We start from the raw sequence: 25,072 nt of genomic DNA on the forward strand, positions 1-25,072 counted from the left end.
AATGGCCAACAATGTACACGGCACAAAAATTAAGGACAATACCTGCCCTGAAGAACAAATAATGCAGAAGTCAAACACAGATAAAACGCCACCCATGGAAAGACCCAAAGGTGGATGTTGGCATTGTTCTGTCCCTAGCATGCACAATATTTGTTTGAAGAGCTTGATCAACGTGATGTCTGTGGGTCTCCAGGAGTCTTAAAGAAGGTAAATAGAGGAAATGTGGAAACAGGGACATAAGGAAGGGATTCAGACTCTTATTTCTCGCCTCCCAGAAGGTGGCTTTGACCGTCGTCAGTACACAGGTAAAGCCCACCAGTGCACAGGCTAGGCTGCGGCCCCTCACCCATTCCTCCTGGGGCTGGACCACCGCAAGGAAAACAGTGGCAGATTCCTGGGGCCAGAAGGAGAGAAAGCAAATGGTGCTCAGCTGGGATGGGAAAGTCTTGGGCCCATCACGAGCTTCCCTGTAGTTTTTGCGAGGCACGTAATCTATGACAAAGATCCGAGTGTCTTTTCAAAATGGGAACTCAGTGTTCTGCAAATGCAATGCCTTTTTAATCAATGATCTTGTCTCTGTTTACAGTCTCCATATTGAGATAAATCTTAATTAGTGGCCCCCTACATTAGCAACGGACCGTTCCATTTTCTTCCCTGCTTGTACAGTTTTCAAATACTCTGCTAGTGGAATTTTTGAGTCCTGATAAATTATGCTCTGCAGACAGAAAAGGGGAATGTAGAATATATTAACAGATAGGGATGCAGAAAAATATCTTTGGATTCTTGGATGACTAATCCACACTTTCTTTTCAGTGAATCTACCCTGTTAGCATTCAAACGTGCAAAAGGGAACAGAGCCAATGATTGCTTTGATTTAGCAGATGCAGGCTGTATTGCTAAATGTAATTCTATCATCACTCAAAAGTGAGCATCTCTTTTTAAAAAATAAGAAGAGACCGAAGCAACTGAACAAAATTAACCATGTCTTTAATTGCTTTGTTCTGTTTACAGTTAGTGATCTAAAATGATGTAAAAATGTTATAAAGCCATTACTCAGATCTGTGTATTGGTAAAAAAGGCCACACTGACTTAAGTCAGGTACAGAGGTCTGATGTTACCCAGATTATAATGACAACAGGATCTCACTTCTTATTGTTTGTAATTTTGAATAAAAAAAGTAAAATCTCATCAGCATAAACCGTCCCAATGTGCAAAGCCCATAAATGGTATTCTAGCTAGCAGAAAAACATGCGATAGACACTGCCTGTTTTATAATAAGGATGAACCCTCCAAAAAGGACAGTGAGAAACATTTTGCTACAAGCTGTGGGCTAATGGATGCCCTTTCTTCAGAGCTTATGGAAACAGCACTTACACTAGCAGGAAAAGGTAGCTTCCTGTATTCTGTTAAAGAGGGATACGCATATCTACCTCTTTATTTCCACTGCGTTTGAAACTAGGTGGACTGAAGAAACCTTATTAGCCAGTAAAGGTCCAGAAAGGTACAATGCCTCTGAAAGTCTTGTTAACTCTTCCACTCATGAACAACTGAGAATCAAATTCAGATTTCTTTTAACAACTTTGTTTCAGAAGTAAATACTGACTTTATTGTATTTGTTATACTAAGTTTATCATATGCAGTTCATAATGCCAATTCAAAACTTCATTTTGGAGCTGTAATAGTTTGCCACAGGCACTGAGACTAACCAAGAAATCTTATTTCCTCTCCCTTGTGGAATCAGAATCTAAGCGCTTCCATTAATATTTCTACCAGTAAAGTTCACTGCCTGAATATAGATGCTACTTGTATTTATTATTTGTATAAAAGTAACTCCATTCTGGCTCCACTTGATAGCTGGATGTCAGTATGCTGAGCAGTGACTATAATAAGAGACTGTTTCTACACTGAGGAGGAAAAAAAAGCAACCAGATCAACCGATTCTCAGCACATCTTGGTGAATAACTGATTCTTGTTATTTTCTGAACAGATCTAGGAATGAGAAAAATCATTCCCAGATCACCTGACAGTTTGGTTTTGGTTTTCTTGCTGATTAAAATACTCCAAAAATACTGAAGTGTTCTAGTTTTCTTTCCACTTTATTTCCAATAATATTTTGGGAAATATATAGCCCCAGTTACATCAAAACAAAAACAAAACATCAAGTTACTTTTATTTATAAAGTACGGACCCTCAAATACCACTTTGGCTAAATGGGTCTTGATTTGGTCCTTTATGGCTCTTTTAATTTTTTTACAGATAAACCCCTTGCTTTGTTTTATCTCAAAACCTGTCTTTACCTAACGTAAAGCAAGGTGGAATGAGAAACATCTGGTCCTTTTCCCTCTGAGAGCACAGCTTCAGTTAAAGCACTGATTACTGGCTCCTTGGAGAACCTGCACCCTTGGAGAGCTTAGAAGGTCTGGATACCTAAATTGTGAGGGACCAAACTAATTACCCATTATGTGGGAGAGGTATTCCCACCGGCGGGAACAACCAGCAAATCTTCTGCAAGGGAAGAGATGTCAGAGAGATTCTCCCAAGACTGCAGACAAGCGAGTACAGTCTCCAAAACTGCTTCCTTCCACCTGCCACAAGAACCGTTACACTGTTTGGATCAGGCAGCGAGTACCACGCTTAGCTCACACATGACAATGGATTACACTCGCAGTCAACACTTTTTTTTAATGAATCAAGTCCTCAAGAAATAACTTCAAACCATCCCTACCACCCAAAATTACTCTGACAAGATGATCCCATTAGATAATCTAGCCCCCTAGGTGATGGAAAATGCAAATTAATAAGGACACGAAAGAAAATCAGCTTAACATTCTCATGCTTGATTGTGTCTTCCTTTACTGTCTTAAAAGCTGTAAATGTGCATAGTTTGTCTTTTTTAAGTGTCTACCATAATCAATGTGTATCAAAGTGACTGAGCCTCTGGCTGGGGCCTCTCTATTTTGTAGGAGCTGTGACACTGAATTCAATTAGGTACAGCTCACTAAAAAACCAAGTATTATGCTAAAGCTGTCTCTATTTCCCGTTGACTAGAAGAGATATGTCAGGATCCAATGGCCGATACGTATTTTCAAAGAAAGATGGTATTTCCTGCTGTGTGGAGAAAGAGTATGTAACTGAAAATGACTTCAAAGGAAACGATTCTGGAAGCACTTAAAAAGTAAAATAAGTTTTAAGGACAACTGCAGGAGATGGGAAGCAGAAGCCCACACTTCACCCTTCTATAACCACTTAAAATATAGACTAAGGATATAAAGGTGACCGGAGAAGATGGGAGGCAGAAGCCCACATTTTATTTCTCTATACTTAGACATAAGTGTAACAAAAAACCTGATTTTTTAAAAGATGCTTATGTGTAACACAGGAAACTACCTGCTGCTCTTTGTGAAATTTCATTCCTTACTTTCAGTATTTTGCTAAATTGACTTAGAAATGAAAGCACTTATATAGGAATCACATTATCTGCAGAGAAAAAGTTGTATTTATGGGTTGAAATGTGAGTGATTACCTGAGATATTCCAACTCCAGCATCATTATGGGTTATTTTGAGCACAGAAAATGCAAAGAGATGAAAAGCTGTGAAGTGACAGGTTAAAAGCCCTTATTCAGAGACCGACATACTTGAGAACCTTCACTGCTGTTGTTTCAGAGGATTGCTATTTATAGATATAAGTATATATATGGATACTTATGAATACACTTACATCTGATGAATACAAGCAATAAACTTTCCTAAGCTCTCTTGAAAACTTATGGTTTTATACATTTATGCAGTGCATAAATTATACATATTTCATCTATAGTAGGCATATGACAACATCTATAATAAGTATTCATACACGTAATTTTTTATCTAACAAGCACTCTTTGAATTCTGAGTACCAACGTGCTTGGAAAATAGAGTGGAGAGAAACATATTAAGAGCATTAGTTCAGTGACTGTAGCTACTTACAACATTCCTGGAAAGGATAAATATTTGTTACAGATTCCAAAAGCTATGCCAATAAAACAGCCTCAGAAACTGCAGCACATTCTATCCTTTCTAATCACAAAAATAGCTTTTCATTTACTCAAACATCTAAGGAATAATTGTCTGAGAAAGCCTTCAGCTATGATGAACACCTCTCATGTTTGCTCCATTGCTGAATGGTCCTATTAAGTTTATCACAGATGGGAGTGGGAATATTGGTAAAGCCTGAATGGGAGAGAAAGGCAATAGCCACCTGGTGATCTTATAATGGAACAGTTCATGGATGCTTAAGCAGCCATGGATGGAGCTAGACAATATCTTCTTGCTGAAATAATTTCATGGCTTACAGTTCTCTTTTCTGGCAAAAAGACTAATATGTGAAATTCGTCGATTTAAGGGTATTTTGTGGGCTCAGGATCTGTCAGTCATTTACTTTCCTTTTTCATGAGTCTGAGGCAGTTATTTGGAAATGGACCCCCAGTTAAATTGGGTTTGCTCCACCATTAAGCAGAACCAGCACAGCTCTGATGATGTCTCCAGTCTGTGACAACCGTGGGAATATAGCTGGCAGTAAAAAGGCAATTTTCATTAGCAATTTGTAATTCTTCCCATATTCATTTCAATTAAACCTGCGGCCCTGTTACATAGTTGGCTATATATCTACAATAATATTGCTGTAATAGCTGTAATCAATAGACAGTTGGAGACTGAAAATATACAAGCATATTAGGACACATGCACGGATGCACACACAATTCCACACTACATGTATGTATGTGAGTAATCAATATGTACACAAATACATACACAACTGTAATGGAAACAAGATTATGAGGCATTCCGTCTTAATAGAAGCAACATACTTGATTATAGGCAGTACTTTTCATTTTATATACAAACACATTTCTATCCCAGATATTTCTTACCATAAATATTTTGCAAACAGATTTTTAAAACCTGACCCCACTGAAATCAATAGTGATTTTGCCAGTGGCTTCAGTAAAGCCGAGGTCTATTCTATCAAACGTTGAGGAGTAAACCCCAAAGAGTCCTCTCTAATGTGCTTTCCTTCTATAAACCTCCGCTTACTTCCACCTGAAGGATTGGGGTCCTACTTCTCAGACAAAACTGATGGATTTAATTGGCTGTTATGCTAATAAGATATGACAGATAAAAGGATTTTTCTACCACTTTGCGATGATCTGGATCACCGTGATACTTTTGTTGTTGTGAGTTTAACCCTTAACATGTTGCAGATGCTCACTGTGGTCAATATGAAACCAGCATCGCCACTGACACAGGTGGAGCCTGTAGAGATATGGAGTACAACAAGTAGCACAAAGTCACGCTGGGCAGCAATGATGGAAATCTTAACGCGGTTTCTGAATGACGGGAGTCAAACGGCTTAAAGAAGCCTTACAGTGAGGGCCTGATGTTTACAAATACTTATGTACACTTTTTATTTGCTTCAGTTTGTAGTGTTGTAGTGTTCAGCAGTAGAAGGAAAAGCTGTCAAAGTAGTATATTAAACTATACGCTGAAGATATCCACATAGTTACAGACAAAAAAAGATGGCATTTTTGGGGATGTGCTTCACAACAGATCCAATTCACAATTTGCAGCTCTGGGAAAAGATTGAAGTGCCTAAGAACAGAGTGCCATTTACATGCTCTTCGGTATCATGCCTGGCCTCCAGATGCTCTCCCATAACGGCACAGGTCTCCTGTAGGTCCTGTGTCATACCTGGCACTCCTGGATGGATGGCTCAGCATCTTTAATCGTATTACACACCTATGTGTAGGCACCTGGATCACTTCCTTCTTTCTTCTCCTTGAATTAACCGGTGCAAGTTAAGTTTCCAATCTGCCTTCATGCTTCAGCTCCCCTTTTAGAGAGGGGCTACTGTCCTTACTGCATTTGTTTACAGTGGAAGTAGAAACTCTTTTACAGCTAATGAAAATATGGTGCCCACCATAACCCACTCCTGGCATTTCAGGTGGAGCCCCCAGATTGTACTGAAGAGGAACCAAGTTTTATATGGTGCTACAAGCCCCATTGATGAATAAACTCCTCAGTTTGGAAAATCAAGGTAAAATCTTATTTAGCCTGATTATTTCAAGGGAACAGGAGAGTACTGATCACAGTGTGGGGTGGCACGCACTCTACAGCTGGGGTGAAGCAATTTGAAATGCTTTATGGACTTTAAGGATTAAGTCCCAAGGACAACTTCTTGTTTTAGGTAACTGGAGTACTGCATGATACATGAATGATTTTTATGGCTGCTGTGGAGGGCTGTGAACTTGTTTTATTTGTGTAGGTTAATATGTCATGGATTATTAATGAGTTACTTTTTCCTTCTAATAAGCAGCATTCATCTTCTGCAAGTTCCTTAAGGTCCTCGATTCTGGGCTGCGGAGTGCACATGAGCACTTGGCTCAAGTTTGTGGATGTCAGAACTCTATTTGAACCACAGTGGAAGTGAAGCAGGCAACTTCTAAATTATTTCAATTCAATTTAGTCTATTATGAAATCAGCAAGAAAAAACTTCTACTTGCTCTTCTCATTTTGGCTGTACAGTTTTAATTTTCAATAAGAAAAATCTGTAACAAAGACACAACAGAGTTTCTTATGAAACAACTATGAAAAAGTAGTAATAAAAATGCAGAAAATAGTCATTATTATTTCCTATCCTTGTCCCTAGACTATTTTTCATTTTCAAACAGTTTATTCATTTCACAGACTTCATAGCAGGTCCACATAAGCAAAGCACATAGAGGGCAGGAACAAGATTATTGCATCAATGAAAGTAGATACCATACAGACATCAGAAACTACAGTTTCTGTAGTTAAAAAAGATGCGAGAGTGACACAGGAAAATTAAATTATTGATCAGACACATGTCTAAGACTGGTGGGCCTTATAAAATATAGGAACTAAACCCAGCATATATGTAGAAGGAGGCAAAGTAAATATATAAAGTATGTATAAGCACAGATGCAATTATCTCCTCTTTACTCAAGCAAAAACATGTTTTACTCAGAGGCTGCTTTGCAAGATCATGCTGGCTAGAGGTTCATGGCCAGAGAATCATCCTTGAAATAGGTTGCTACGATCATTGTATAAGTCAGTGATATGAAGGACAAAGGGATCAAATCCATTTGTTTAATGCAGTATTTGATTTGTTAACATAACCTGGAGCAACCACGGTGACCATTATCTTTATCTGAGCATCTCACAGCAACTTACATCACTGAAAGAGGCTGGAAAAAAGATTTGCATGCTTGAAAGCTTGGCTCTTTTTTCTAACTCTGTTGGATGGCCTAATAAGACATTACCTCTAGCCACAAACCTTCCTTCTTTTTAAAAAGTAAAAACTTTTACTCTTCAGGGCTAGAACAACATTGTCAGTACTGAGTAGGGGAGACTGGCATTCATGTTTGAGCAGGGAATTTTCCTTTCTAAAGAAGAGCACTATAGCATGATCCTGTACGCCAGATACATTGTAACATCGGAAATATTAACTACTGTGTCCATTTTAAAGATGAGCAAACTGCTGTGGACCTGAGTGTTGCCAAAGATCCAAAAGAGGCAGAAACTTAAGTCCAGACATGCGGCTCCTGGTCCATCAGACAATTCCTATTTGTGCATATCAGCGTCTCCCAGTGCTTAATGAGTAGTCCATAATTTGAATGAGGTAAGAGCAGTGAGGAGGAATTACTGAGTCTTGAATGACTTATTTATTACCACACCAAGCTCACTCCTGAAGCTTCCAGGCATTCTTAAAACATATGCCGCAGGATACCTCGTGCCAGCTGGCAGCTCCACTGTTAGTCACTGCTTTTCAATGCTTGCAATTGACATTTTGTCCCAGGTCCAGAATCTAAAACATAGTCTTCTCTGCTGGCTCAACCGAAGCTTCAAGCCATATAAAAACTTCTTGGTATTGGCACACAGGCACGTAGTACCCTATACAAAATGATTCCAAAGTACAGCCAGGTCTTAGACTGATCGCTTTGGTTTCTGCTGCTGACATAATATATGCAGCAGGAGGCCTTCTACCTTCTGTTAGCTCTCCAAAATGAGAACTCAAGATCACAAAGAGGTTATAGCGAGCCTTTTGGATTTCACTCAATTGTGCGCTGTTTCAGAACACGAAAGGAAGAGAATTCACCTTTAAATCACACAAGGTGATTTTGTCCACATGCTCTTTCCCCAGCTACATCCTGGTAAAATCTGGTTTATGCAAATGAAAATAAAAGTCTTATGCCAAGGTGAAAAATTTTCACATTACGGAAAAAAAAGAGATAAAGTAGTTCTCCCTGGAATGGCATACTGAGAGTAAAACTCAATAATGAACCTGAAGGTTTGAACTGGCAGAAGAAGTTTGGGGGTAGAAGGTATAGATAAATGGGCTGTGCTGCAGAACCATACTATACGTAAGCACGTGATGCGGGACAGTAACACACTGGTGTGTTTTTCAGTACTGAATTTACAGCCTAATGTTTCCGCCTATCATTTGCTCATGAACCTGAATTATATTTTTTGCACTTATTTAGTTTAATCGAAATACTCATTTCACAACCTCCAAAACATGCACAGCTCTGGTCCTATAGGGCCTTGGAGAGCAGAGTACAACACAGTCACTAATCCTGATAGTGACAGTCAGCATTCAATATTCAACTACTGTAATTAATGAAACTGTGCTGTTGCTATTTTTCACTAACAGAGGATTTCCAAAAGCAAATTGCAGCAATAAATTATATCATTACAGCCTATATTATTGTTCTGTGAGGTAACAAATCTTGCAGAAAGACAATCAGCTTTGCTAGAGAAAAAAATACAGAGGACAAATCAGATGACTAGGACCTGATTAAAATTAATGCCAGTGTTACTTTTGTTTCCATTTGCTTGCTGAAATTCCCTTTCTCACCAGCGTGCCGGCTTGCTGATGCTCATGCTGTGGTGCTGGTGCTTTAAATATTAGGCATGATTTGTTTCTGAGGGGAAAAACGGTGTTGGTGGGTTCACTGTCTGTGCCGATTTATGCTGCCAGGCTCTGCAGTTCACCGATGGCCTGAAGCCCACACCCCAGCAACGGGGCCACTGCCACAGTGTATAAGTTTCAGCCGGTTAATTCATTTCGCCTATGTGCATCTATCTGGAGAGCTCAGGCATTGCAGAAAGACCTTTGCTTACAGCCCCTCCAGCTTAGCAAAGCAGGCTTTGTTAGTAGCCCAGGCTTTGGTGCGGTCTTGGTAGCCTTTTGACACTGGGATTATGAACAGATGAAACCCCATTGCCACTGCTGCTCCCCATGTCTTTACAGCAGCTGCTGCGCGGGCAAAGAGAAAGAGCCAGAAGCACGGTGCTAGCTTTCTCCCCAGGCCCCCACTGAACCCTGTCCTAGGTTTTAGTGTTTTATCTCCCTTAAGCAGAACTACTGAGTTTGAAGTAGAGATTCCTAATGAATTCCATGATAAACATGCTCAGTGTCGAGAGTCTGGCTGGATAATGAACTGTAAACTGAAAGCAGGGTAAGGCAAACATGCATGTAACAGCAAACCGAAGGTGAAAAGTTACCGGATTTTTTGATGCTTGGGATAGCTCATTATAACACTGAGGCTTATAGAAGTCCCGGTGATTTTTTTTCTCCTATTTTTCAGTATGGGTCACAGCTAACCCACTTAATGCTCAAGCTGGCTGAGCAACTGCTGTGTTTGCAAACATACCTGGTCTCTCTGGCAGTCACTGTTCAGCCTGGCACCTCTTTAAAGTGACAGCATGAGAAGGTGGAGACTGTTTACTCTCTAGGGTAAACCACTAATGTCTGTTGTCTGGAATAAGTTTGGGCAGTGCCTGGACTTGTATTTACCAGTTAAGTCAAGACAACTGATTGTTAGCTAAAGCTAAGGGGCGAGCACTAGTTTAGATGAAAACTAGTATATTACCTTCCATAGGAGAGGTCATAATCTGACTGCCGAGTTCAGTTCCCCTTCCAGCTCCGCCAGCACCTCATGAACAAGCTCAGGCAATGTTCCTCCATCTCCCCATCCATTTCTTTCAACTCCTTTGCAGCAGAAGTGCAGAGCTGCAGGAGATTCAGAATCAGGCATAGCATTTGCCTCCCATCATTGGCCATGGGTAACTCTGGTCAAAGTCCGAATTGCTTAACACATGCTACAGTCTTACAAATTAGTAACTTCTCTGCCTTTAAATTCCGGTACTGTTTCAGCTGCAAACTTCTGCAGAATAATCAGCCTCTGAAATTGGTCTCCTGCTCCTGCTGAGAAGCGCTTCTCTGCCCTCCTCCATCTGATCTGGCAGTGAAGGCAGCAGGGGAGGGCACATAGGGTGAATACGGTCCTTAGCAGCTACAGCATCAAAACACACAGCCCTGGAATGTCCTTCTAAAGCACTTATCATCTGGGTCCAGAACTCCCTTTCTGCTGGCTCATTATTATGGCTCTGCATGGTTTCCGCTCACATGTGTGTGGCAGCTGTGAAATTGCCTTTGTGGTTATGTTAAACAATCAGAATTTTAATCAGCTGTCATTTCAAATATAAACTGTTATTTAAGATGTCTTCTTCTGATGGAGCAGCATCACAAACCTGAATCAATACTTAAAGCAGTTCCAAAATCCTGCCCAATAAATCACAAGAACAAAAGAATCTCCAGACTTCACATGTTACACAATGCAGTGCCATGAACCAATACCACACATGTTACACAATGCAGTGCCATGAACCAATACCAAAATTATCTGCGGCACAATGTGGACTTGACTCAGGTGTACTCGCCATGCTGAGAATCAGTGTAGAAGACCCTGGCTATCTCCATGCAGCCCTGCACTGTGCCATGCTGCCAGAAGAAAGGGCCCATGACAGTACTCTTCTAACACGCACAAGTGATGGGCATCAAGCATGGACTGGCTGGGGGATCTCGAATCCCTACAGCCGTTATGTTAGGACAAAAGTGGGATCCTACATCCCAGTGTGAGCTGTGCTGTCCCTCCTTTCCCATTCATGGAGCTCAGTTTCACCCAACTTTGAGCAACACCTTGACTTTCACCAGCTTGGCTTGTGGACTGAGAATTTTCGAGAGGATTCTGACTTGTCTGTCATTTGTCTGTGCAGCATTTAGTGCTGTGAGGAACTCCTCTTCGAGAGGAGCATTGAGGTATTACCACAACACCAAGCATCTGATAATTGAGTCGCTGGCTGTCTCACTGCACATTCTCATTGTTCTGCGATTTTTTGTCAAGACTGAGAAGCATACATATTAAGCCTTATATTGAAATCTCTCTAATACAGGCAGGAAAATTAGCAAAGAAACCCAAAAGTTTTTTATATGGCAGACATCTCTTCCAGAACACTTTAAAAATCTGGAACCCCATCTCTCCTCAACATTTAAAAATCTCAAAGTAATCCATTCAATAGCATTGTCAAATATAAGGGATGCTGGAAGAGGAAATTATACATACTGTTGTGCTGCATAGAAAATGACATACAACTCGACCCGATGGAAAAATTAATTCCAGCCAGCTGAGATAGCCTTATTGATCCATTCTCATTTCCTGCAAAAGGTAGGAGTAGGACTGAATGCGATTGTAGTAAAGAAAAGGAAAACAGGAGCTAGAGGCAAAAGTGCAGGGCTTGTAGAAATGAGGACTTGGACTTAAAAAGGCACTGTTAAATTGAGCCATTTTGAATTCTTTATGTTGTCTGCATCTTCTGAACAATTTAAGATCAATGAACAACAGTTCATCCTTTTTTTGCTTTTGTTTCCTGATGGGCAGACAACAAAAAAGCCCATTCTTAACAGATAAGATTAATCGATATGCATTGCTAGTCACAGCCCAACGCACTATGTGACACGGCCAATTTATAAGCAGGTATGCGGGCTCCTGAGTTCATCTGGTATAAATAAAGAGCAATGACACAAACTTTAGTGAAATTATATCCACCATAAATCTAAAGGAAGGAATGCTATGCTCGTTTAAACAATTGTAACCTGCCATGATGGTAATTGCAGGCATATAAGTGATCTCAGTTACTGCTTTCCCCTTAACATCCAAAGATTGCAACTCTGGTCTTTCACACAGAGCACTCAGTCTTGTAACTGAACTCCAAAAACTCCTGACTTCATGGTATTATTTAGGGCTTCACAGTTGATTTAAGTTGTCCCAGTTTCTATTACTAATAGTAAAAGGATGGGTTTACATCAAATAAATTTCCTTCAACTCACAGTGTTATTTTGGTGTGATTCATAATTAAATTATCTGAGACGATACCTGTCAGCTGAAAAGTTTGATTCGTAGATTATCTGTTCGTTTGTTTGTGATAAGCAAATCAGGAAATGGATGTGTTTATATAGCCTCACATTTTATCTTCTGGAAAGCTCCTCAGTGCCTGGTGCCCCCCACTTCATTCAAGACTGAAAGATTAAAAAGAGAATTCTGCACTTCTGTGACCTTGAAACAGATAGAGCTCTACGGTGTGAAGTCACAGACTGTGCAGGGATGAAAATCCTATTTATTTAGGTCCATATTTTAAAATGGTATTACAGAGACTTCATTACAATGAAATACCTAAAAAAATCTTTACCTTAGGGAATGGCATACATAAATGTGTATATAAAACAAACATTGCTTTGGGAGCTAAATTTTCGATCATCTGTGTTCATCATTGGAAAGCAAGTTAACAAGCATACATTAAAATGTCAGCAAGTGTTTTTGTCTGAGTCACAGCTCTGCATCTTAGATGTCCACACGCTTACTTCTGCAGCAGAACTGTCAATACGTTGAGTTCCAGATGTAAAGAAAGGTACACGTGAACCAAGCACTTCCTAATGAAACAACATCAGTAGAGAGGCAGGACGTGCAGAGACAGGCTATATCTTTCTTAAGACCCCTTGATACAGCTGGGGAGGAAAGACAAACTTCCGAGCATGTGCAACAGCAGCAACAACCTTTAAGAAATGCCCAAGAGCCACTGCAACTTTGATCTGTTCACAAGCAGTTATCAGTGGATTATAGAGCCTGATGAGTTCAGTCTGAAAGACCCACTGGAAACTTATTAGTGTTATTTTAAGGAAGAAATAGGCGTGAATGAACAAGTTACATGGCTTCCATGGTGACAAATATCTTTTTGGAGTAAATTCAGATTAGAATCCTCAGATTAGACTCCTGACATTGCGTTTATGCTTCAGCACTTTAAATATCTGGATTTCATGCAAGTCGCAGTTAGAGATGAACTAATTCAGAGGAGTTTATCCTGCTACTGATGGACTGCTCCTTCAGTTTCGTATACAGGGACCCAGATGGTCTTGCTTAATTTTTAAACCATTGATTTGCCACCTACCTCCCGAGGAGTTCTCCTTTAACGCTGATGTGCCTTACTGGCATCAAACAATGAACAGGTCTTCCGCCTTGCTCTAGGCCCAAAGCAATATTCAATGGTATTAAAAATATGTATTATCCATTTAAAGTACATAAAGAAAATTTGCTAAATTTCCTAAAACACGGTCCCACGTTGAACACAAACATACAGACTTCTTCAGTGGGATTTGTGCGCATGTGTATGCTACAAATGTGAATGATTTTGGTTTTGTTTTTTAATCTAGTCAAGTGATAAAAACAATATAGTTGGCTGCCTTTGCTCATGACAGGATAGAAATTTGAGGAAAATGTGGGAAGTAAGTTAAGCATCCTTGTACACCTTAATTGGCAAGTTCTGAGGTTACCTGTGATTAATTGAGGACATTTTCAAAAGCAGTTTAGCAGATAATTAATTAAGCTCCTACAAAAGCACTTTCCTCATTGATCCTCCAACAAGTAACATGAAATCAGAAATGCTAGAATAGGGCACAACACAGACAGCAGATTTTCTCTACTGGAAGATTAAATCTTTGTGGTAGATTTTTCCTTTCAGCAGACAGTGCGATATGTTTCCTGAAAGTAACAGAACCAGTTAGAATTACATTTTCCTAACTTTTCTGTCTCATTTTTCTCTCTAAATACCTTGAAGTGTGAAATGTCCTCCAAAATTACTCAGATTGATTAACTTCTGAGCTTAGGAAAAAAATATACTTACCCCAAATTTACATTTCATTTTTTCTGGAAAGTTATTACACTTATTTTCAGCCCAGTAGTTTTGATATCTCTTGCTCCTTTTATTTCCCTGTAGTGTTCACTGTAGCAGCATCACTGTGTTGTTATTTCTTACTTGTATACACTATTTAGCCCAGTACTTAGCCACACAGAATACGGATTGTACTAAACCCCTCTCTTTTGACTGTATGATGAATTTCCATTGATTTTTCAGCAGCTGTATCCTACTACTTGCTCCACTGGTCCAAGTCCTATAAGGCACTCTTAAAATTCCACCTTCAGTTCTTATTGACAGTGTCAACTCTTTAATCTCTTTCATTCCAAAATACTGTAGCAACACGATTGCACAAACCTTTTGAAGGCCCACTTGTTTTTCATCTTACTACTTTTTTGTAACATAATCAGGCATAGGGCAATAAAGGATACATGATCTTTCTTGCTTCATAAGTTTGGAATGGCTCACATGAGGCACGCTTTACACTGTGAGTCACAGACAACCTTTATATTAAACTGAAACCAAGCAACAGTTTGCTGAATTCATCCTCAGAAGACTGACTAGGGTGCCCATCAGACCAATGGCAGAGACTCGATCAGATCCTACATCCTACTGTCCAGTAAAGTATCTTTGGGTAGCTCCTTCTTTCCCTTTTTTTGGCCACCTTTAAAAATTTGGAATGACAGATTTTACTTTTGATGTTAGCAGTTTTGCTGTAGGAACACTCCAATTCTTAAATCAACGCAATCTACTTTACCCTCTAGAGGATTATGAAACACCCTTGCTGATAAACATTGAGATCTAATTTCTGCGTGCAATAATGAGCTGTTCCTTTACAGCGTATAGTTGAGATAAAGAGCACGGGCCGGCTTCTCAGCAGATACAGTATCACCCTCTCTCTTTTCAGTGTGACTCTTGTTTCGGAGCAGAAGAAATGCCAGGTAATCAGCTCAGCTAGAGATTAATGCCTACATGAAGAAAGCACCCTGGCTGGATGTGCAGTGTCAGCTAACAGAAAACTCAGAAAATTCCCTTTATCTACTAATATCCTGCTAGCAAAGCCAATTTTGCATTGGTATCCTATCCGACTGGATTCTGTTAACACAGTATATTTTGGCTCCAGCCAAGTGTTATCACAAGCTACAGAAATGAGATAAACAAACACAAGAAAGGCTTTGCAAAGAGAAAGGTTTAATGATTTCATTGTTTGAACCCTTTGCACAACCCAGAGTGCCTAATGGCACATCTGTTGGGAATAAAAGATCTTACTTTATATGATTTATACGCTAAATTAATTCATTTAGACCTCCGGTTCTTAAATGAACCCTTGTAGGTCAATGAATTTTAATCTAGGATAGACACAAGTCTGCAAGTAAATCTTGAACCATCTATGCAAGTGCAAAGGCATGAGACTCTGATACAAGATATTAAAAAAAAAATCTTGATTCTCTCAGATATGGAGTACAGAGAAGCAGCTGATGAATTCTTTCAAGGAATGAACAAGAAGATATTAAGTCTGCCAGTAGACAGATGTCTATCATTTGGTACTGGAAGGCATCTATCTCAAAATAAAATCTGACCACAAAAGCCTTCCTTACACACATTTTCAAGTCTTTAGAGGACAGATGCTCAAATATGTATTCCCTGTTCAACTCCACAGGTAATGAGGACAATTATTTCCCTCTCAGATCTGGAATGTAGCGCGGGCTTTCTGCTGACTTAACAGACTTTGGATCAGGAAATTGCTGGGCATGACCTCATTTGATATGAGCAGCAGTTTTAGTCTTCAAAGGGGAAGAATATATTGAAGACTAGGACTTCCAGGAAATAACACTCATCTAATTATCTGCTGCAAACCACTGAACACTGTTCAAAGAAAAGACTGCCTGAATTCCACCACCAAGATTATGCACATGAGAGGCAAAATTCACAAGTGCGATGGATATGTCTAACTCTTCTTCCAAATCCTGAGCTCTAACACTGAATAATGGTAGCACACGCAGTTCCTCTATCAATTGCCCCTTGGTCCTGTTCTAGGTAGCTGGCAGCTTTGTGCTTTTTCCCTTTCTTGAGGTTCAGCGGGACTTCCAAAATAAATGCTCAGCGCCTACTTCACCTGTGAGCATAGAAAAAGTTCTCAGAAAGTACCTAAACCCCACAGAAAATAAAATGCCTACCTAAAAATAGTGCAGCTGAGATGTCGGAGACTCCGATGAAAGTTCTTGTTTGCTTGACTCGGAGCAGGAATTTAATCCTAGACTGTTCACTCGCAGGAGGGGCCCTAACTGCAAAGTCTCAGTGCTCTCATTGCCCCAGCCTTGCTTTGTAGAAGTAACTGCACCTTCACTGGGCCAGAGGAAGAGAAGGAGACACTGCTTCCACAAATCACATTTCTGAGCCTTGTAAAGACAACAATGGGTATGATTTCACGGGGAGGCAGGTAGCCCACAGCTGGTGCTACAATACTGAGCAGAGCAAGTCGATCTTAATCCAAGGCATTTTTCTACATGAAAGTCTAGACTTCATTTTTCTTAAATCTATTCTTGAGGCTATTATTATTTTCTGTTTCTTCCTTGAAACCACAGGTTCTTACACTGTTAGGGAAACAGCCAGTGAAATTAGTATCAGCCTACTACGGATCAAGCAAGTTAGGCTTTAGCAGAAGGTACCTGAGGACCTCTAAAGTTGCTCTACAGCTTGCAAGTTCAAACCGTGTAATGGCAATTAGAAATGGGAAGGCAAATCTGCTTGGGTTTGTGTTACCAGCTGGTAGCCTGGCGGGAACCATGCAGGACAGAAATTCAGGATTTAAAGTCTGAGAGAGATTTTTGAAGTGGCAGCATCTCTTTCCTCTGTGACGAGTTTATAAGAACTGAAATTGTGTGATGTGTACAGACAATTAAATGAGGGCATGGTTTTAGCAAGTAGTCCTAGACAGCTATGAAATGGGGAGGCAGGGCAGAGAGCACTCCACTGCAAGTCCATCTGAGGCCTGGTATACGTTTTCTCAGACCACATACAGATTGGATGGAGCAACATGCTAAAAGCAGTTTCTTACCATCGCCAGTGGAACAATTCCAACAAGATCCTTCTGGCAGATGAAGATTTCAGACAAGGTTATGTCTGTTGTCCCCTTCCGAGGGTATTCCACCTGCCAGGTGATGGGCTGCGTTCCAGAAAGGCTGCTGAAACTGGCTATTTCAAAGTTCATCTGCACGACCTCATTGAATAAACTGTTACTTCTGAAAAGAGGAAAACAGGGAAAGGGAAGAACTATTACTTTCGCTGAAGAAGGCAAATGAAGTGAATCATATTAGCTACTGGAAAATGCAGCTATTTATATGCAGATATAACACAAGGCTTTTTTCAATCTACAACTTCTTCAGAGCATACAAACTGGAATTATTCAAAATGGGTCAGCTGCTTTTACTATGAACACCTATGTGGAGGGAGAAAATCCAGGATATTGTACCTGATGAAAGCAAAATATACTTATTCCATTACATGTTTTTTATGATTTTGCGAGTATGATTCAACTGTACTGCAAGATGGATTTGACCCGGATCAACCGAAGTCCAGTGCAGCTCATGAAGACTGAAGAGCCTAGAATTAGTGTAGCCAAAAAGAAAAACAAGATTCGTTGTATGTGTCCGCCACCAAAATCACGTAAAACCTTAGCAATGAAACTCAGTGCGACTGAAGTTCATAGATGCTGCATGGAAGCCATTGATAAAAATTAACGTGATTAAATGGTAAAATGACAAGATTAGTCTAAACCTAGAGGTATGCTCTGGAAACTAAAAACCCAGGCAGCCGAGCCCAAACAGAAAGAACAAAGCAATGGCAGGTAAAATATACCATGAAGTCAGGAGGCATAAGTTAATTTGAATAACAAATATGAAAAGACATGCTGAAATTCTTTCCCTTGCATTAAATTTCTTTAACTACATCGGAAATAAAAAGAATATATGAAAGAAATTTGCCAGACTAGTTGATAGTTTAATTAGAAAAAAAAAAAGTCAAATTATTTGCATCAGAAATTATACAGTAATTTTCTGGAACTTTCCAAATGTCTTTCCACAGTGTAGAAAGTCGTGGTATTTCACAGAATATTACTTCAACCTAACCCTACGCTGTAATAATTTTAAAATGAAGAGAAAGACAGGCATCTTCCTAGCTTCAGTAACCCAATCCCAGCTTCATCACACCTTTGGATGCATTCATCACATAACAGCTTCAATTTTTCCTCTTTTTTTTATGTACAATACACGAAGTCCCATTTCTGCGAAAATCCATCAAAAACCGATCATGTACAAAGCACTTAAATTCTCAAGTGCTAGACTTTCTTTTTACCTCTGAACAGAAATCACCATTTTTTATTACTTAAGACATATTCTGTGCTTTACTTTGCATGATTACTTTGAAAGCAATTGCGTTCCCCTGATAATTATTATTTTGATTATGGGTTTTCATTTGGATGGCTTACTCTGAAAAGTCTTAATACTGCCTAATGCTTTAAATTTATTTCCTTGCTGTTTTCTTGCTGTGTCAAAATAGAGACATTGTAACACTTCTGCAATAGTGGTATACTTCTTCCATGCATTTAAAGAGTGATTTTGTGTAGTAATGCGATAGATGGATGGGTTTAGCAATTCATAACTCAAGACCAGCCTATTCCCATTTGAAGAGTTCCTACTGAATAAATCTTCCAGCTTGTAAATACAAGGCAACTGCGATAACTGTAGTTTACACACTTCTGGGACATCTCAAAACGAATGCATACTGGATTGAACTTTGTAATTTATTTGAAAGCATGATTATATGCAAAGATACCTGAATCACCTGAGCTACAGCGTTCATTTAGCTGTTAAAGGCACCATTATGCCTTAGATTAATGACACCTGAAATGCCATTATTTTCACCATTTCTAGATCCGATGCTTAGTAACTGACAGAGAGAAAGTTTTTACATGTGATTGACTATCTCAGTACTTTCACTTACGCTAAATAGAGAATAAATTTTTGCACACATCAAAGCTGTTCTAAGAGATAATATATGTCATGAAAGTTTTCCTGATCAAGAAGTCTACACTTCTCTAAATAGCCTCTGAGCAGATATGAAATGTGTAGCTTTACAACAAAAGCCCCACAACTCTACCGGTAGGACCAGAGAGCTCTAGGTGGGAAGCTGTAGGTGGGAAAGAGCTCATTTCCAGCCAGCCCACAGATTCCTGAGGCATTGACTTAGGTGAGGGCTGATCACCTCCTGGCTCCCAGGTCTCCATTTACAACACCTAAATTTCTCTGGCCCTTCAGACAATTTCTAAGAGGTGTCTGGTGGTCTGCTCATGAGCTGTCCATACTGTTTACCTGCAGCACACACTCACGCCTGGCTTTGAACTACCCAGGGGAAATACCCAGAACAAAATCTTTGGGCATCCCATGTCTATGTAGCATTTAATGGCACACTTAACTGCAGTGTGGACAGAGCAGAGCGTGCTATGGCTGGCCATATCTAGGTATCCACACACCCTTGTGATGATGTCCTATGATCGAAAATGGGCAGTATGAGGTGACCACATCTTTTCTACGTGATTCCTGAGATCATCACGAACCTTAGTTCAGGCTGGCTACAATTAGCATGCACACATGCAGAGGGACTTGGGAAGTTCTCCAGGGATCATGTTGCAGGCAAGAACCAGTCAGCTCTCAGTGTAGACATAGTTATTTTAAGTTACTGTCTCGGTATTCCTATTCCATATTTCATACATGTATATATATCCTGTGGTTTACATGTGAAGAAATTCTTCTTTCATTCCAACGTAATAATACGTAGAGGAGTCTAGTACATCTTTTGGATTTTATATTTTAAGTCCATGATGCTCAACAACTTTGATTATCGCCACCAAAGAAAATGTCAACATTTTTTCCTCTATTATGCACACACATACACATCTGGAGAACTACATGGCAAACTGCACAACTGTAACGTAAACCACACTTGACTGCTATTGCCTCAGTTGCATTCTCAGCAATATTATCTTCACTGGAGCCACAAGCAACAGCCTGCATCTCTGAGAAGCACTAAACTCCACCATAAACAAGTCCGACATAAACTGACTTCCTTCCTCCCAAATGTAGAATTATCAGAATCACTCTTCTACCACTGACAGTTACATCTGCCACTGCGTGATCTTCTAGGACTGAAATGAGGGACTTACTGTCCAAGCTCTATTTATATACCATCTGTTGCAGTGGGGCTTGAGGGTCATAGACTCCTAAATCTCTTCTCTTTTCCACTGTAGACACAGCTATCTTGATTTTGCACATGAGGACTGAAGGAGAAGCTATATCACACACACAAGGTCATACGGAAGACTGGGACAGGGTAAGGAACCCATCTGTGTTTTTCCAAATCTCTTTTTAACCACTGGACCATCATTCTGGTATCAATGGAAATGGGAACCACAGCACTTGATTCTAGTCTTAAATGGTCTTCAGTGTATGAATCTTAAAATTCAACATCATATTTTTGATAACTGATGAGCTATTCTGTGCAGGAAATCACTTCTATCACCTCTGACAACACTGCCTAAAAACCACCTGCTTAATTTAGATTTCCAGTTCTCACCAAGCACTTGGTACCACTCATTGAGCTATTTCAGCCAAGTATCTTCCTGACCCATGACAAAGACAGGCTGCTTCTTCCCAAGGTACCAAGCTGTAGTGGTGGAGAGATACAAAAAATTCTTTTACAGAATTCTGTAAAGCATTGCTAAAACATTTCTTCTGTAAAATATGTGATAGAAAAATGTCCCAAAATATTCATGGTATAAGATAAAGGTTTTATTGGCACTTTTTCAGGATGACCCGCATAGTTATTTCAATGCCTGCATTTGTGAATAATGCACCCATCTCCCTCCACAGCGATAAATCCTTTATGCAATGTCACACTATCATCAGTTTCCTCCTTCTCTCTTCATACAGAAGAAACAGAGAGATGATCAACAGCTGGGAAAGCATCCACTTGAAAAAAAAATATGCCTTCAGAGATGTGTAATGGCTGAGAAAAAAACTTCTCATGAAGCACATTTAATGTTCAGAGCTTGTTCACTGACTGAAACAGCAATTCCTTAATATCTAACATTTAGAACTGCTCAGCAGCCGGAACAGCAAGTAATTATAAAACTTTTCTGAAGTACACAGCATGTAGTGATTACAAATGAAGCTCCATGAAGGCAGGGCTTCTAAGGAATTGCTCTGGGGTGGATATACGAGTCTAATTTGATTGGATTGAGAGTTCCCCTGGGCCAGTTCACTCCTTGGATTTATTTTAATTTATAAATATGCTAATCATTCAGGGCTAGATCGGACCACGCGCTTGCACAAGGGAGTAAGGACTCCCTTTGATCTGCTAAACAGCCACTCCGGCTCTGGGTCTGGGTCTGGGTCTGGGTCTGGGTCTGGGTCTGGGTCTGGGTCTGGGTCTGGGTCTGGGTCTGAGCACACAGGCAGGAGTGAGGGGCACTAAAGCCATCATTACTCCTTTGCTGGAGCAGATGGGCAATGATTAGGTGCTACTTATTGGTTACAGCAGCTGAGCCAGCAAGTTAGTGATGGGGTTAGTAATTTACTACTGGCATAGGCTAGCAGTAAATTACTACCCCAGGAGAATGAGGAAGAACAGTGCTGCAGAGCTGTGTGAATGCTTCGGAGGAGCACAGTTTTAGAAAAAGAAGGTGGAACAGAAATATTCTGTTAATGGAAAGATAATAAAAAATGCATAAAAGCCAAAACAGAAGCGACATAGGGAGAAACTGCCATGGAACTCATCAGCTCTTGCCAACTATATGGACAGAACACACACTTTTGATATCAGCTAGTGTTAATTTAATCAGGATTTTTGATTTTAGAATATTTTTGAGTATGATATTAAGCATTCCTTTGCAACTATTTATTGATCATTCAAACCTTCAGTGCCCTGAGGAATATTTACCCCTGGAAGGAGATTTTTCGTATGTGGATACCCAGGACTAGCTGTATCAAAAGCTGTACTTAACCCTCTCTTCAACACAGGAGATGTAAAACATGGTATCACGTATACACAACCCACATGTAAGCCCATGGATAGCCTCATAATGTGGGTAATACCACAGATGCTAGAATGCAAAATAGATTCTGTTTCTCTGCAGAGGTCTAGTAAGAGGTGGAATGATGTTAAACCTGTCAATTCTGAAATGGCTCGTACTGGCCACACATGGTCAGGGGTCAACTGAGCCCAAAAATAGTGAACCACAAGCCCAGTGCTGCAAAAGCTTTCACAGGGTACAGCGAGAGAAGGAAGGCAGATAATTACTAAGAAAAGCAGTGCAGAGATCTCAGCTGATGTAAGATCCATAAACAAACGGAAATCTTTGTTGAATGCCTGGCTACACGTGTGGACCAGGAGTCTCTGATGAGAGATTTCAAAGTGTTGGGTTATTGCTCTGAGTAATAGAGCAGTTTCGACTACTAAATGAGTGAATCTTAGGACTGCTATGGGCTAAATCAATAATTTCGATTTATTACGGTGGCTCTCAAAAGAGAAATTTTAAAAAGCCTAGATTAAAAACATTTTTTAGTCATCCTTTATTCCAACAGATTTTTACTGAAAGTGCCTAGGGATCCAAGAATACTTCGACCTGCTGAAAATTTAGCAACTCCCTCTGTAAGCTATCTAGTTTGACAGTGACATCTTAATGCAAGATTAGCACTTACTAAATGACATAAAAAATTGAAAAGAGTACAAACCCCATTATCACTGAGTTACTTTGTACATCTTACTCTTCACTAAAATTAATTTATTGATGTATGTTACTACCACGTACAGAGACAAACTCTCATCAAAAGCCAATGGTCAAACTGCACCCCAGAACAATCTGTACTTCAACCCACTTAGAAGTATATACCAATGCCTCTTCCCATCTTAGAAAAGGCTATAATGGGGTACAGGACGTATGTTCCTCTATTCCTGCTATTTTCAATTTTCTTGCTCCTCCTGCACCTCTTCCTAACCACATTTGAGAACTGGCCCACCTTCAATGGGTACACCCTAGGATCAGGATGAATCACGGCAATTTAAGAGAAATTAACAAAACACAGAGATTAGAACCTGGTCTGAAAGTGTGACTGATGATGACTTTAAAGATGATTAAATTATGTGGGCAGCTCTTTGCACATCAATTCACTTACATAGTCAGCACTCAATGCTAACAAAGGGTGGGTCATTAGCAACCCAGGTTGCTTTGAATCAGACACCTATGAGCTAAATGCTGTAATATCCACCACTGGGACCTTGAGCCACCCATTTCCCTTCTGAAAGACTTGATCAAATGGAGTACAAATGCTTAATATAAATGTCTTTCAGCAGGTCCTTAATAAGAGCCGTTACAAAGGCAATCCTTTTGAAAAACTGTGGAAAGGATGTGGTAATTAGAGAAGAATGACAACTACTGGAGACCAAATGCAGTTTAAATTTCTTATTTTGCAATATCAGCCTAGCTTTCATCTTTAAACGATAAAAACCAGCAGAGAAGAAAGAAAAGGATGATCTATTTTGGCAATTAACAGATAGGGAGGGCATAATTTCATGGAAAACTACCACATTAAAAGTATTATGAAGGTCTTCAAAGGAAAATATCCAAGGTATAGCTTAGCAAACTCTTCAGCAACATAACATAATATACATGTATATCTTCAAAAGGATGATATAATGCTGTACTTGATTTCTTCATACAGTCCAGATGAGAGTTAGATTAGTTAATAAGGTTTCTTAGCTTTCTTGTCATAAACTGTGATATAAAACATAGCTTTTTGATTAAGGTATTGGACTGAGACAGAAAATCTCATTTCACTTCCCAGCTCTTCCACAGCATCCTTTAATGACCTCAGGCAAGACACGAAGATACAGATCCTTACAGCTAAAATAAAATCAATAGGAATTAGGCATCATGGAGCTTTAAAAAACCTCTGGTGTCTGTCTGCTACTTTAGGCACCTGAACACGGTACCTCTGTCATGTTGGTTCTGGGCTCAGGATCTCAGCTGGGTTCAACCACATGCCACGTAGGAAAGAGTCGGAAAAGCACTCACGGTTTAACTGCTGCATTATGCTGAGAGGTCCTACTTGCGAGGGAAATTCTTAGCTGATGAAATATGCGCTGTCTGGGTGGCATAAGGTAGAGAGAGCCTGGGGTGTGATCTTTCTGTGCCTTTATTTCCCAGTTGAACAAGGTGAATAATGTTTTCTAGCAGTCTCAAAAAAATTTCAAGACTATGCGGTGTCTTTCTGACTTCTCTGCACAAGCCTTGCCCACAGATGCTAATCTCAGTGATGTTAACTGCTATCCTAGAACAAACAACAAAAGTCATGTTGCTAATTAGAGTACAGAAAACCAGAAATGCTCCTCTCTTGGACAGGCAGAAAGCTGAACGAGACAGTCCCTAAAGGAGGGAGACCTGACTAGGGTTCACAATAAGTCGCCAATTTCTTCCTTCTATGCAGAGCGTTTTTTTAGAGTCACTAATCACCCATAAATGCCGCAGTCAAGATAGGAGGCTCATTAGTCTTCTCTGATACTACATCACATCCAGGCACAAGGTAGATGAGATTGATTTTTCCCTTTTCCCAAAGGAAGCAGGCATGTGACCCTCTGCCTCAGACTGGTGCCACCGTATAAAGACTACATGCAAATCCCAGTACTGAGCTATCATCATCTCCCACCTTTATTACATTTCCCATTCAGTTTGCGTAAGATATTAGTCTGCTAATGTCTTCATTATAATTTCAGATACCAAAATACATAGGCAGATCGGTCAAGAACTAAGCTTTCACAGTGATTCATCATCTCTTCCTGCCTCTGAGAAGGACATTTTCTATTTAGTATTCATTCAGCACTGGAATCTCTCCAAAATCACTGTAAGTAAGCAGTATTTTCCTCTTTTGG

General features: G+C 39.9%; 1 protein-coding gene across 2 annotated transcripts in view; it reads right to left on the reverse strand.

Annotated features, from left to right (window-relative positions):
• TMEM132C (transmembrane protein 132C) overlaps window positions 1–25,072 on the reverse strand; it is a gene marked incomplete at both ends in the record, with an annotated part of 226,418 nt that overhangs the window by 38,215 nt on the left and 163,131 nt on the right. For both annotated transcript variants that reach the window (XM_082491866.1, XM_082491867.1), the window contains one exon: window positions 17,148–17,331. In XM_082491866.1, the coding sequence (XP_082347992.1) occupies window positions 17,148–17,331 (184 nt within the window). The remainder of the gene's footprint in view (window positions 1–17,147; window positions 17,332–25,072) is intronic.

The sequence above is a fragment of the Vanellus vanellus genome (assembly GCF_965231255.1).
Source record: "Vanellus vanellus genome assembly, chromosome: 16".
Classification (NCBI taxonomy): domain Eukaryota; kingdom Metazoa; phylum Chordata; class Aves; order Charadriiformes; family Charadriidae; genus Vanellus; species Vanellus vanellus.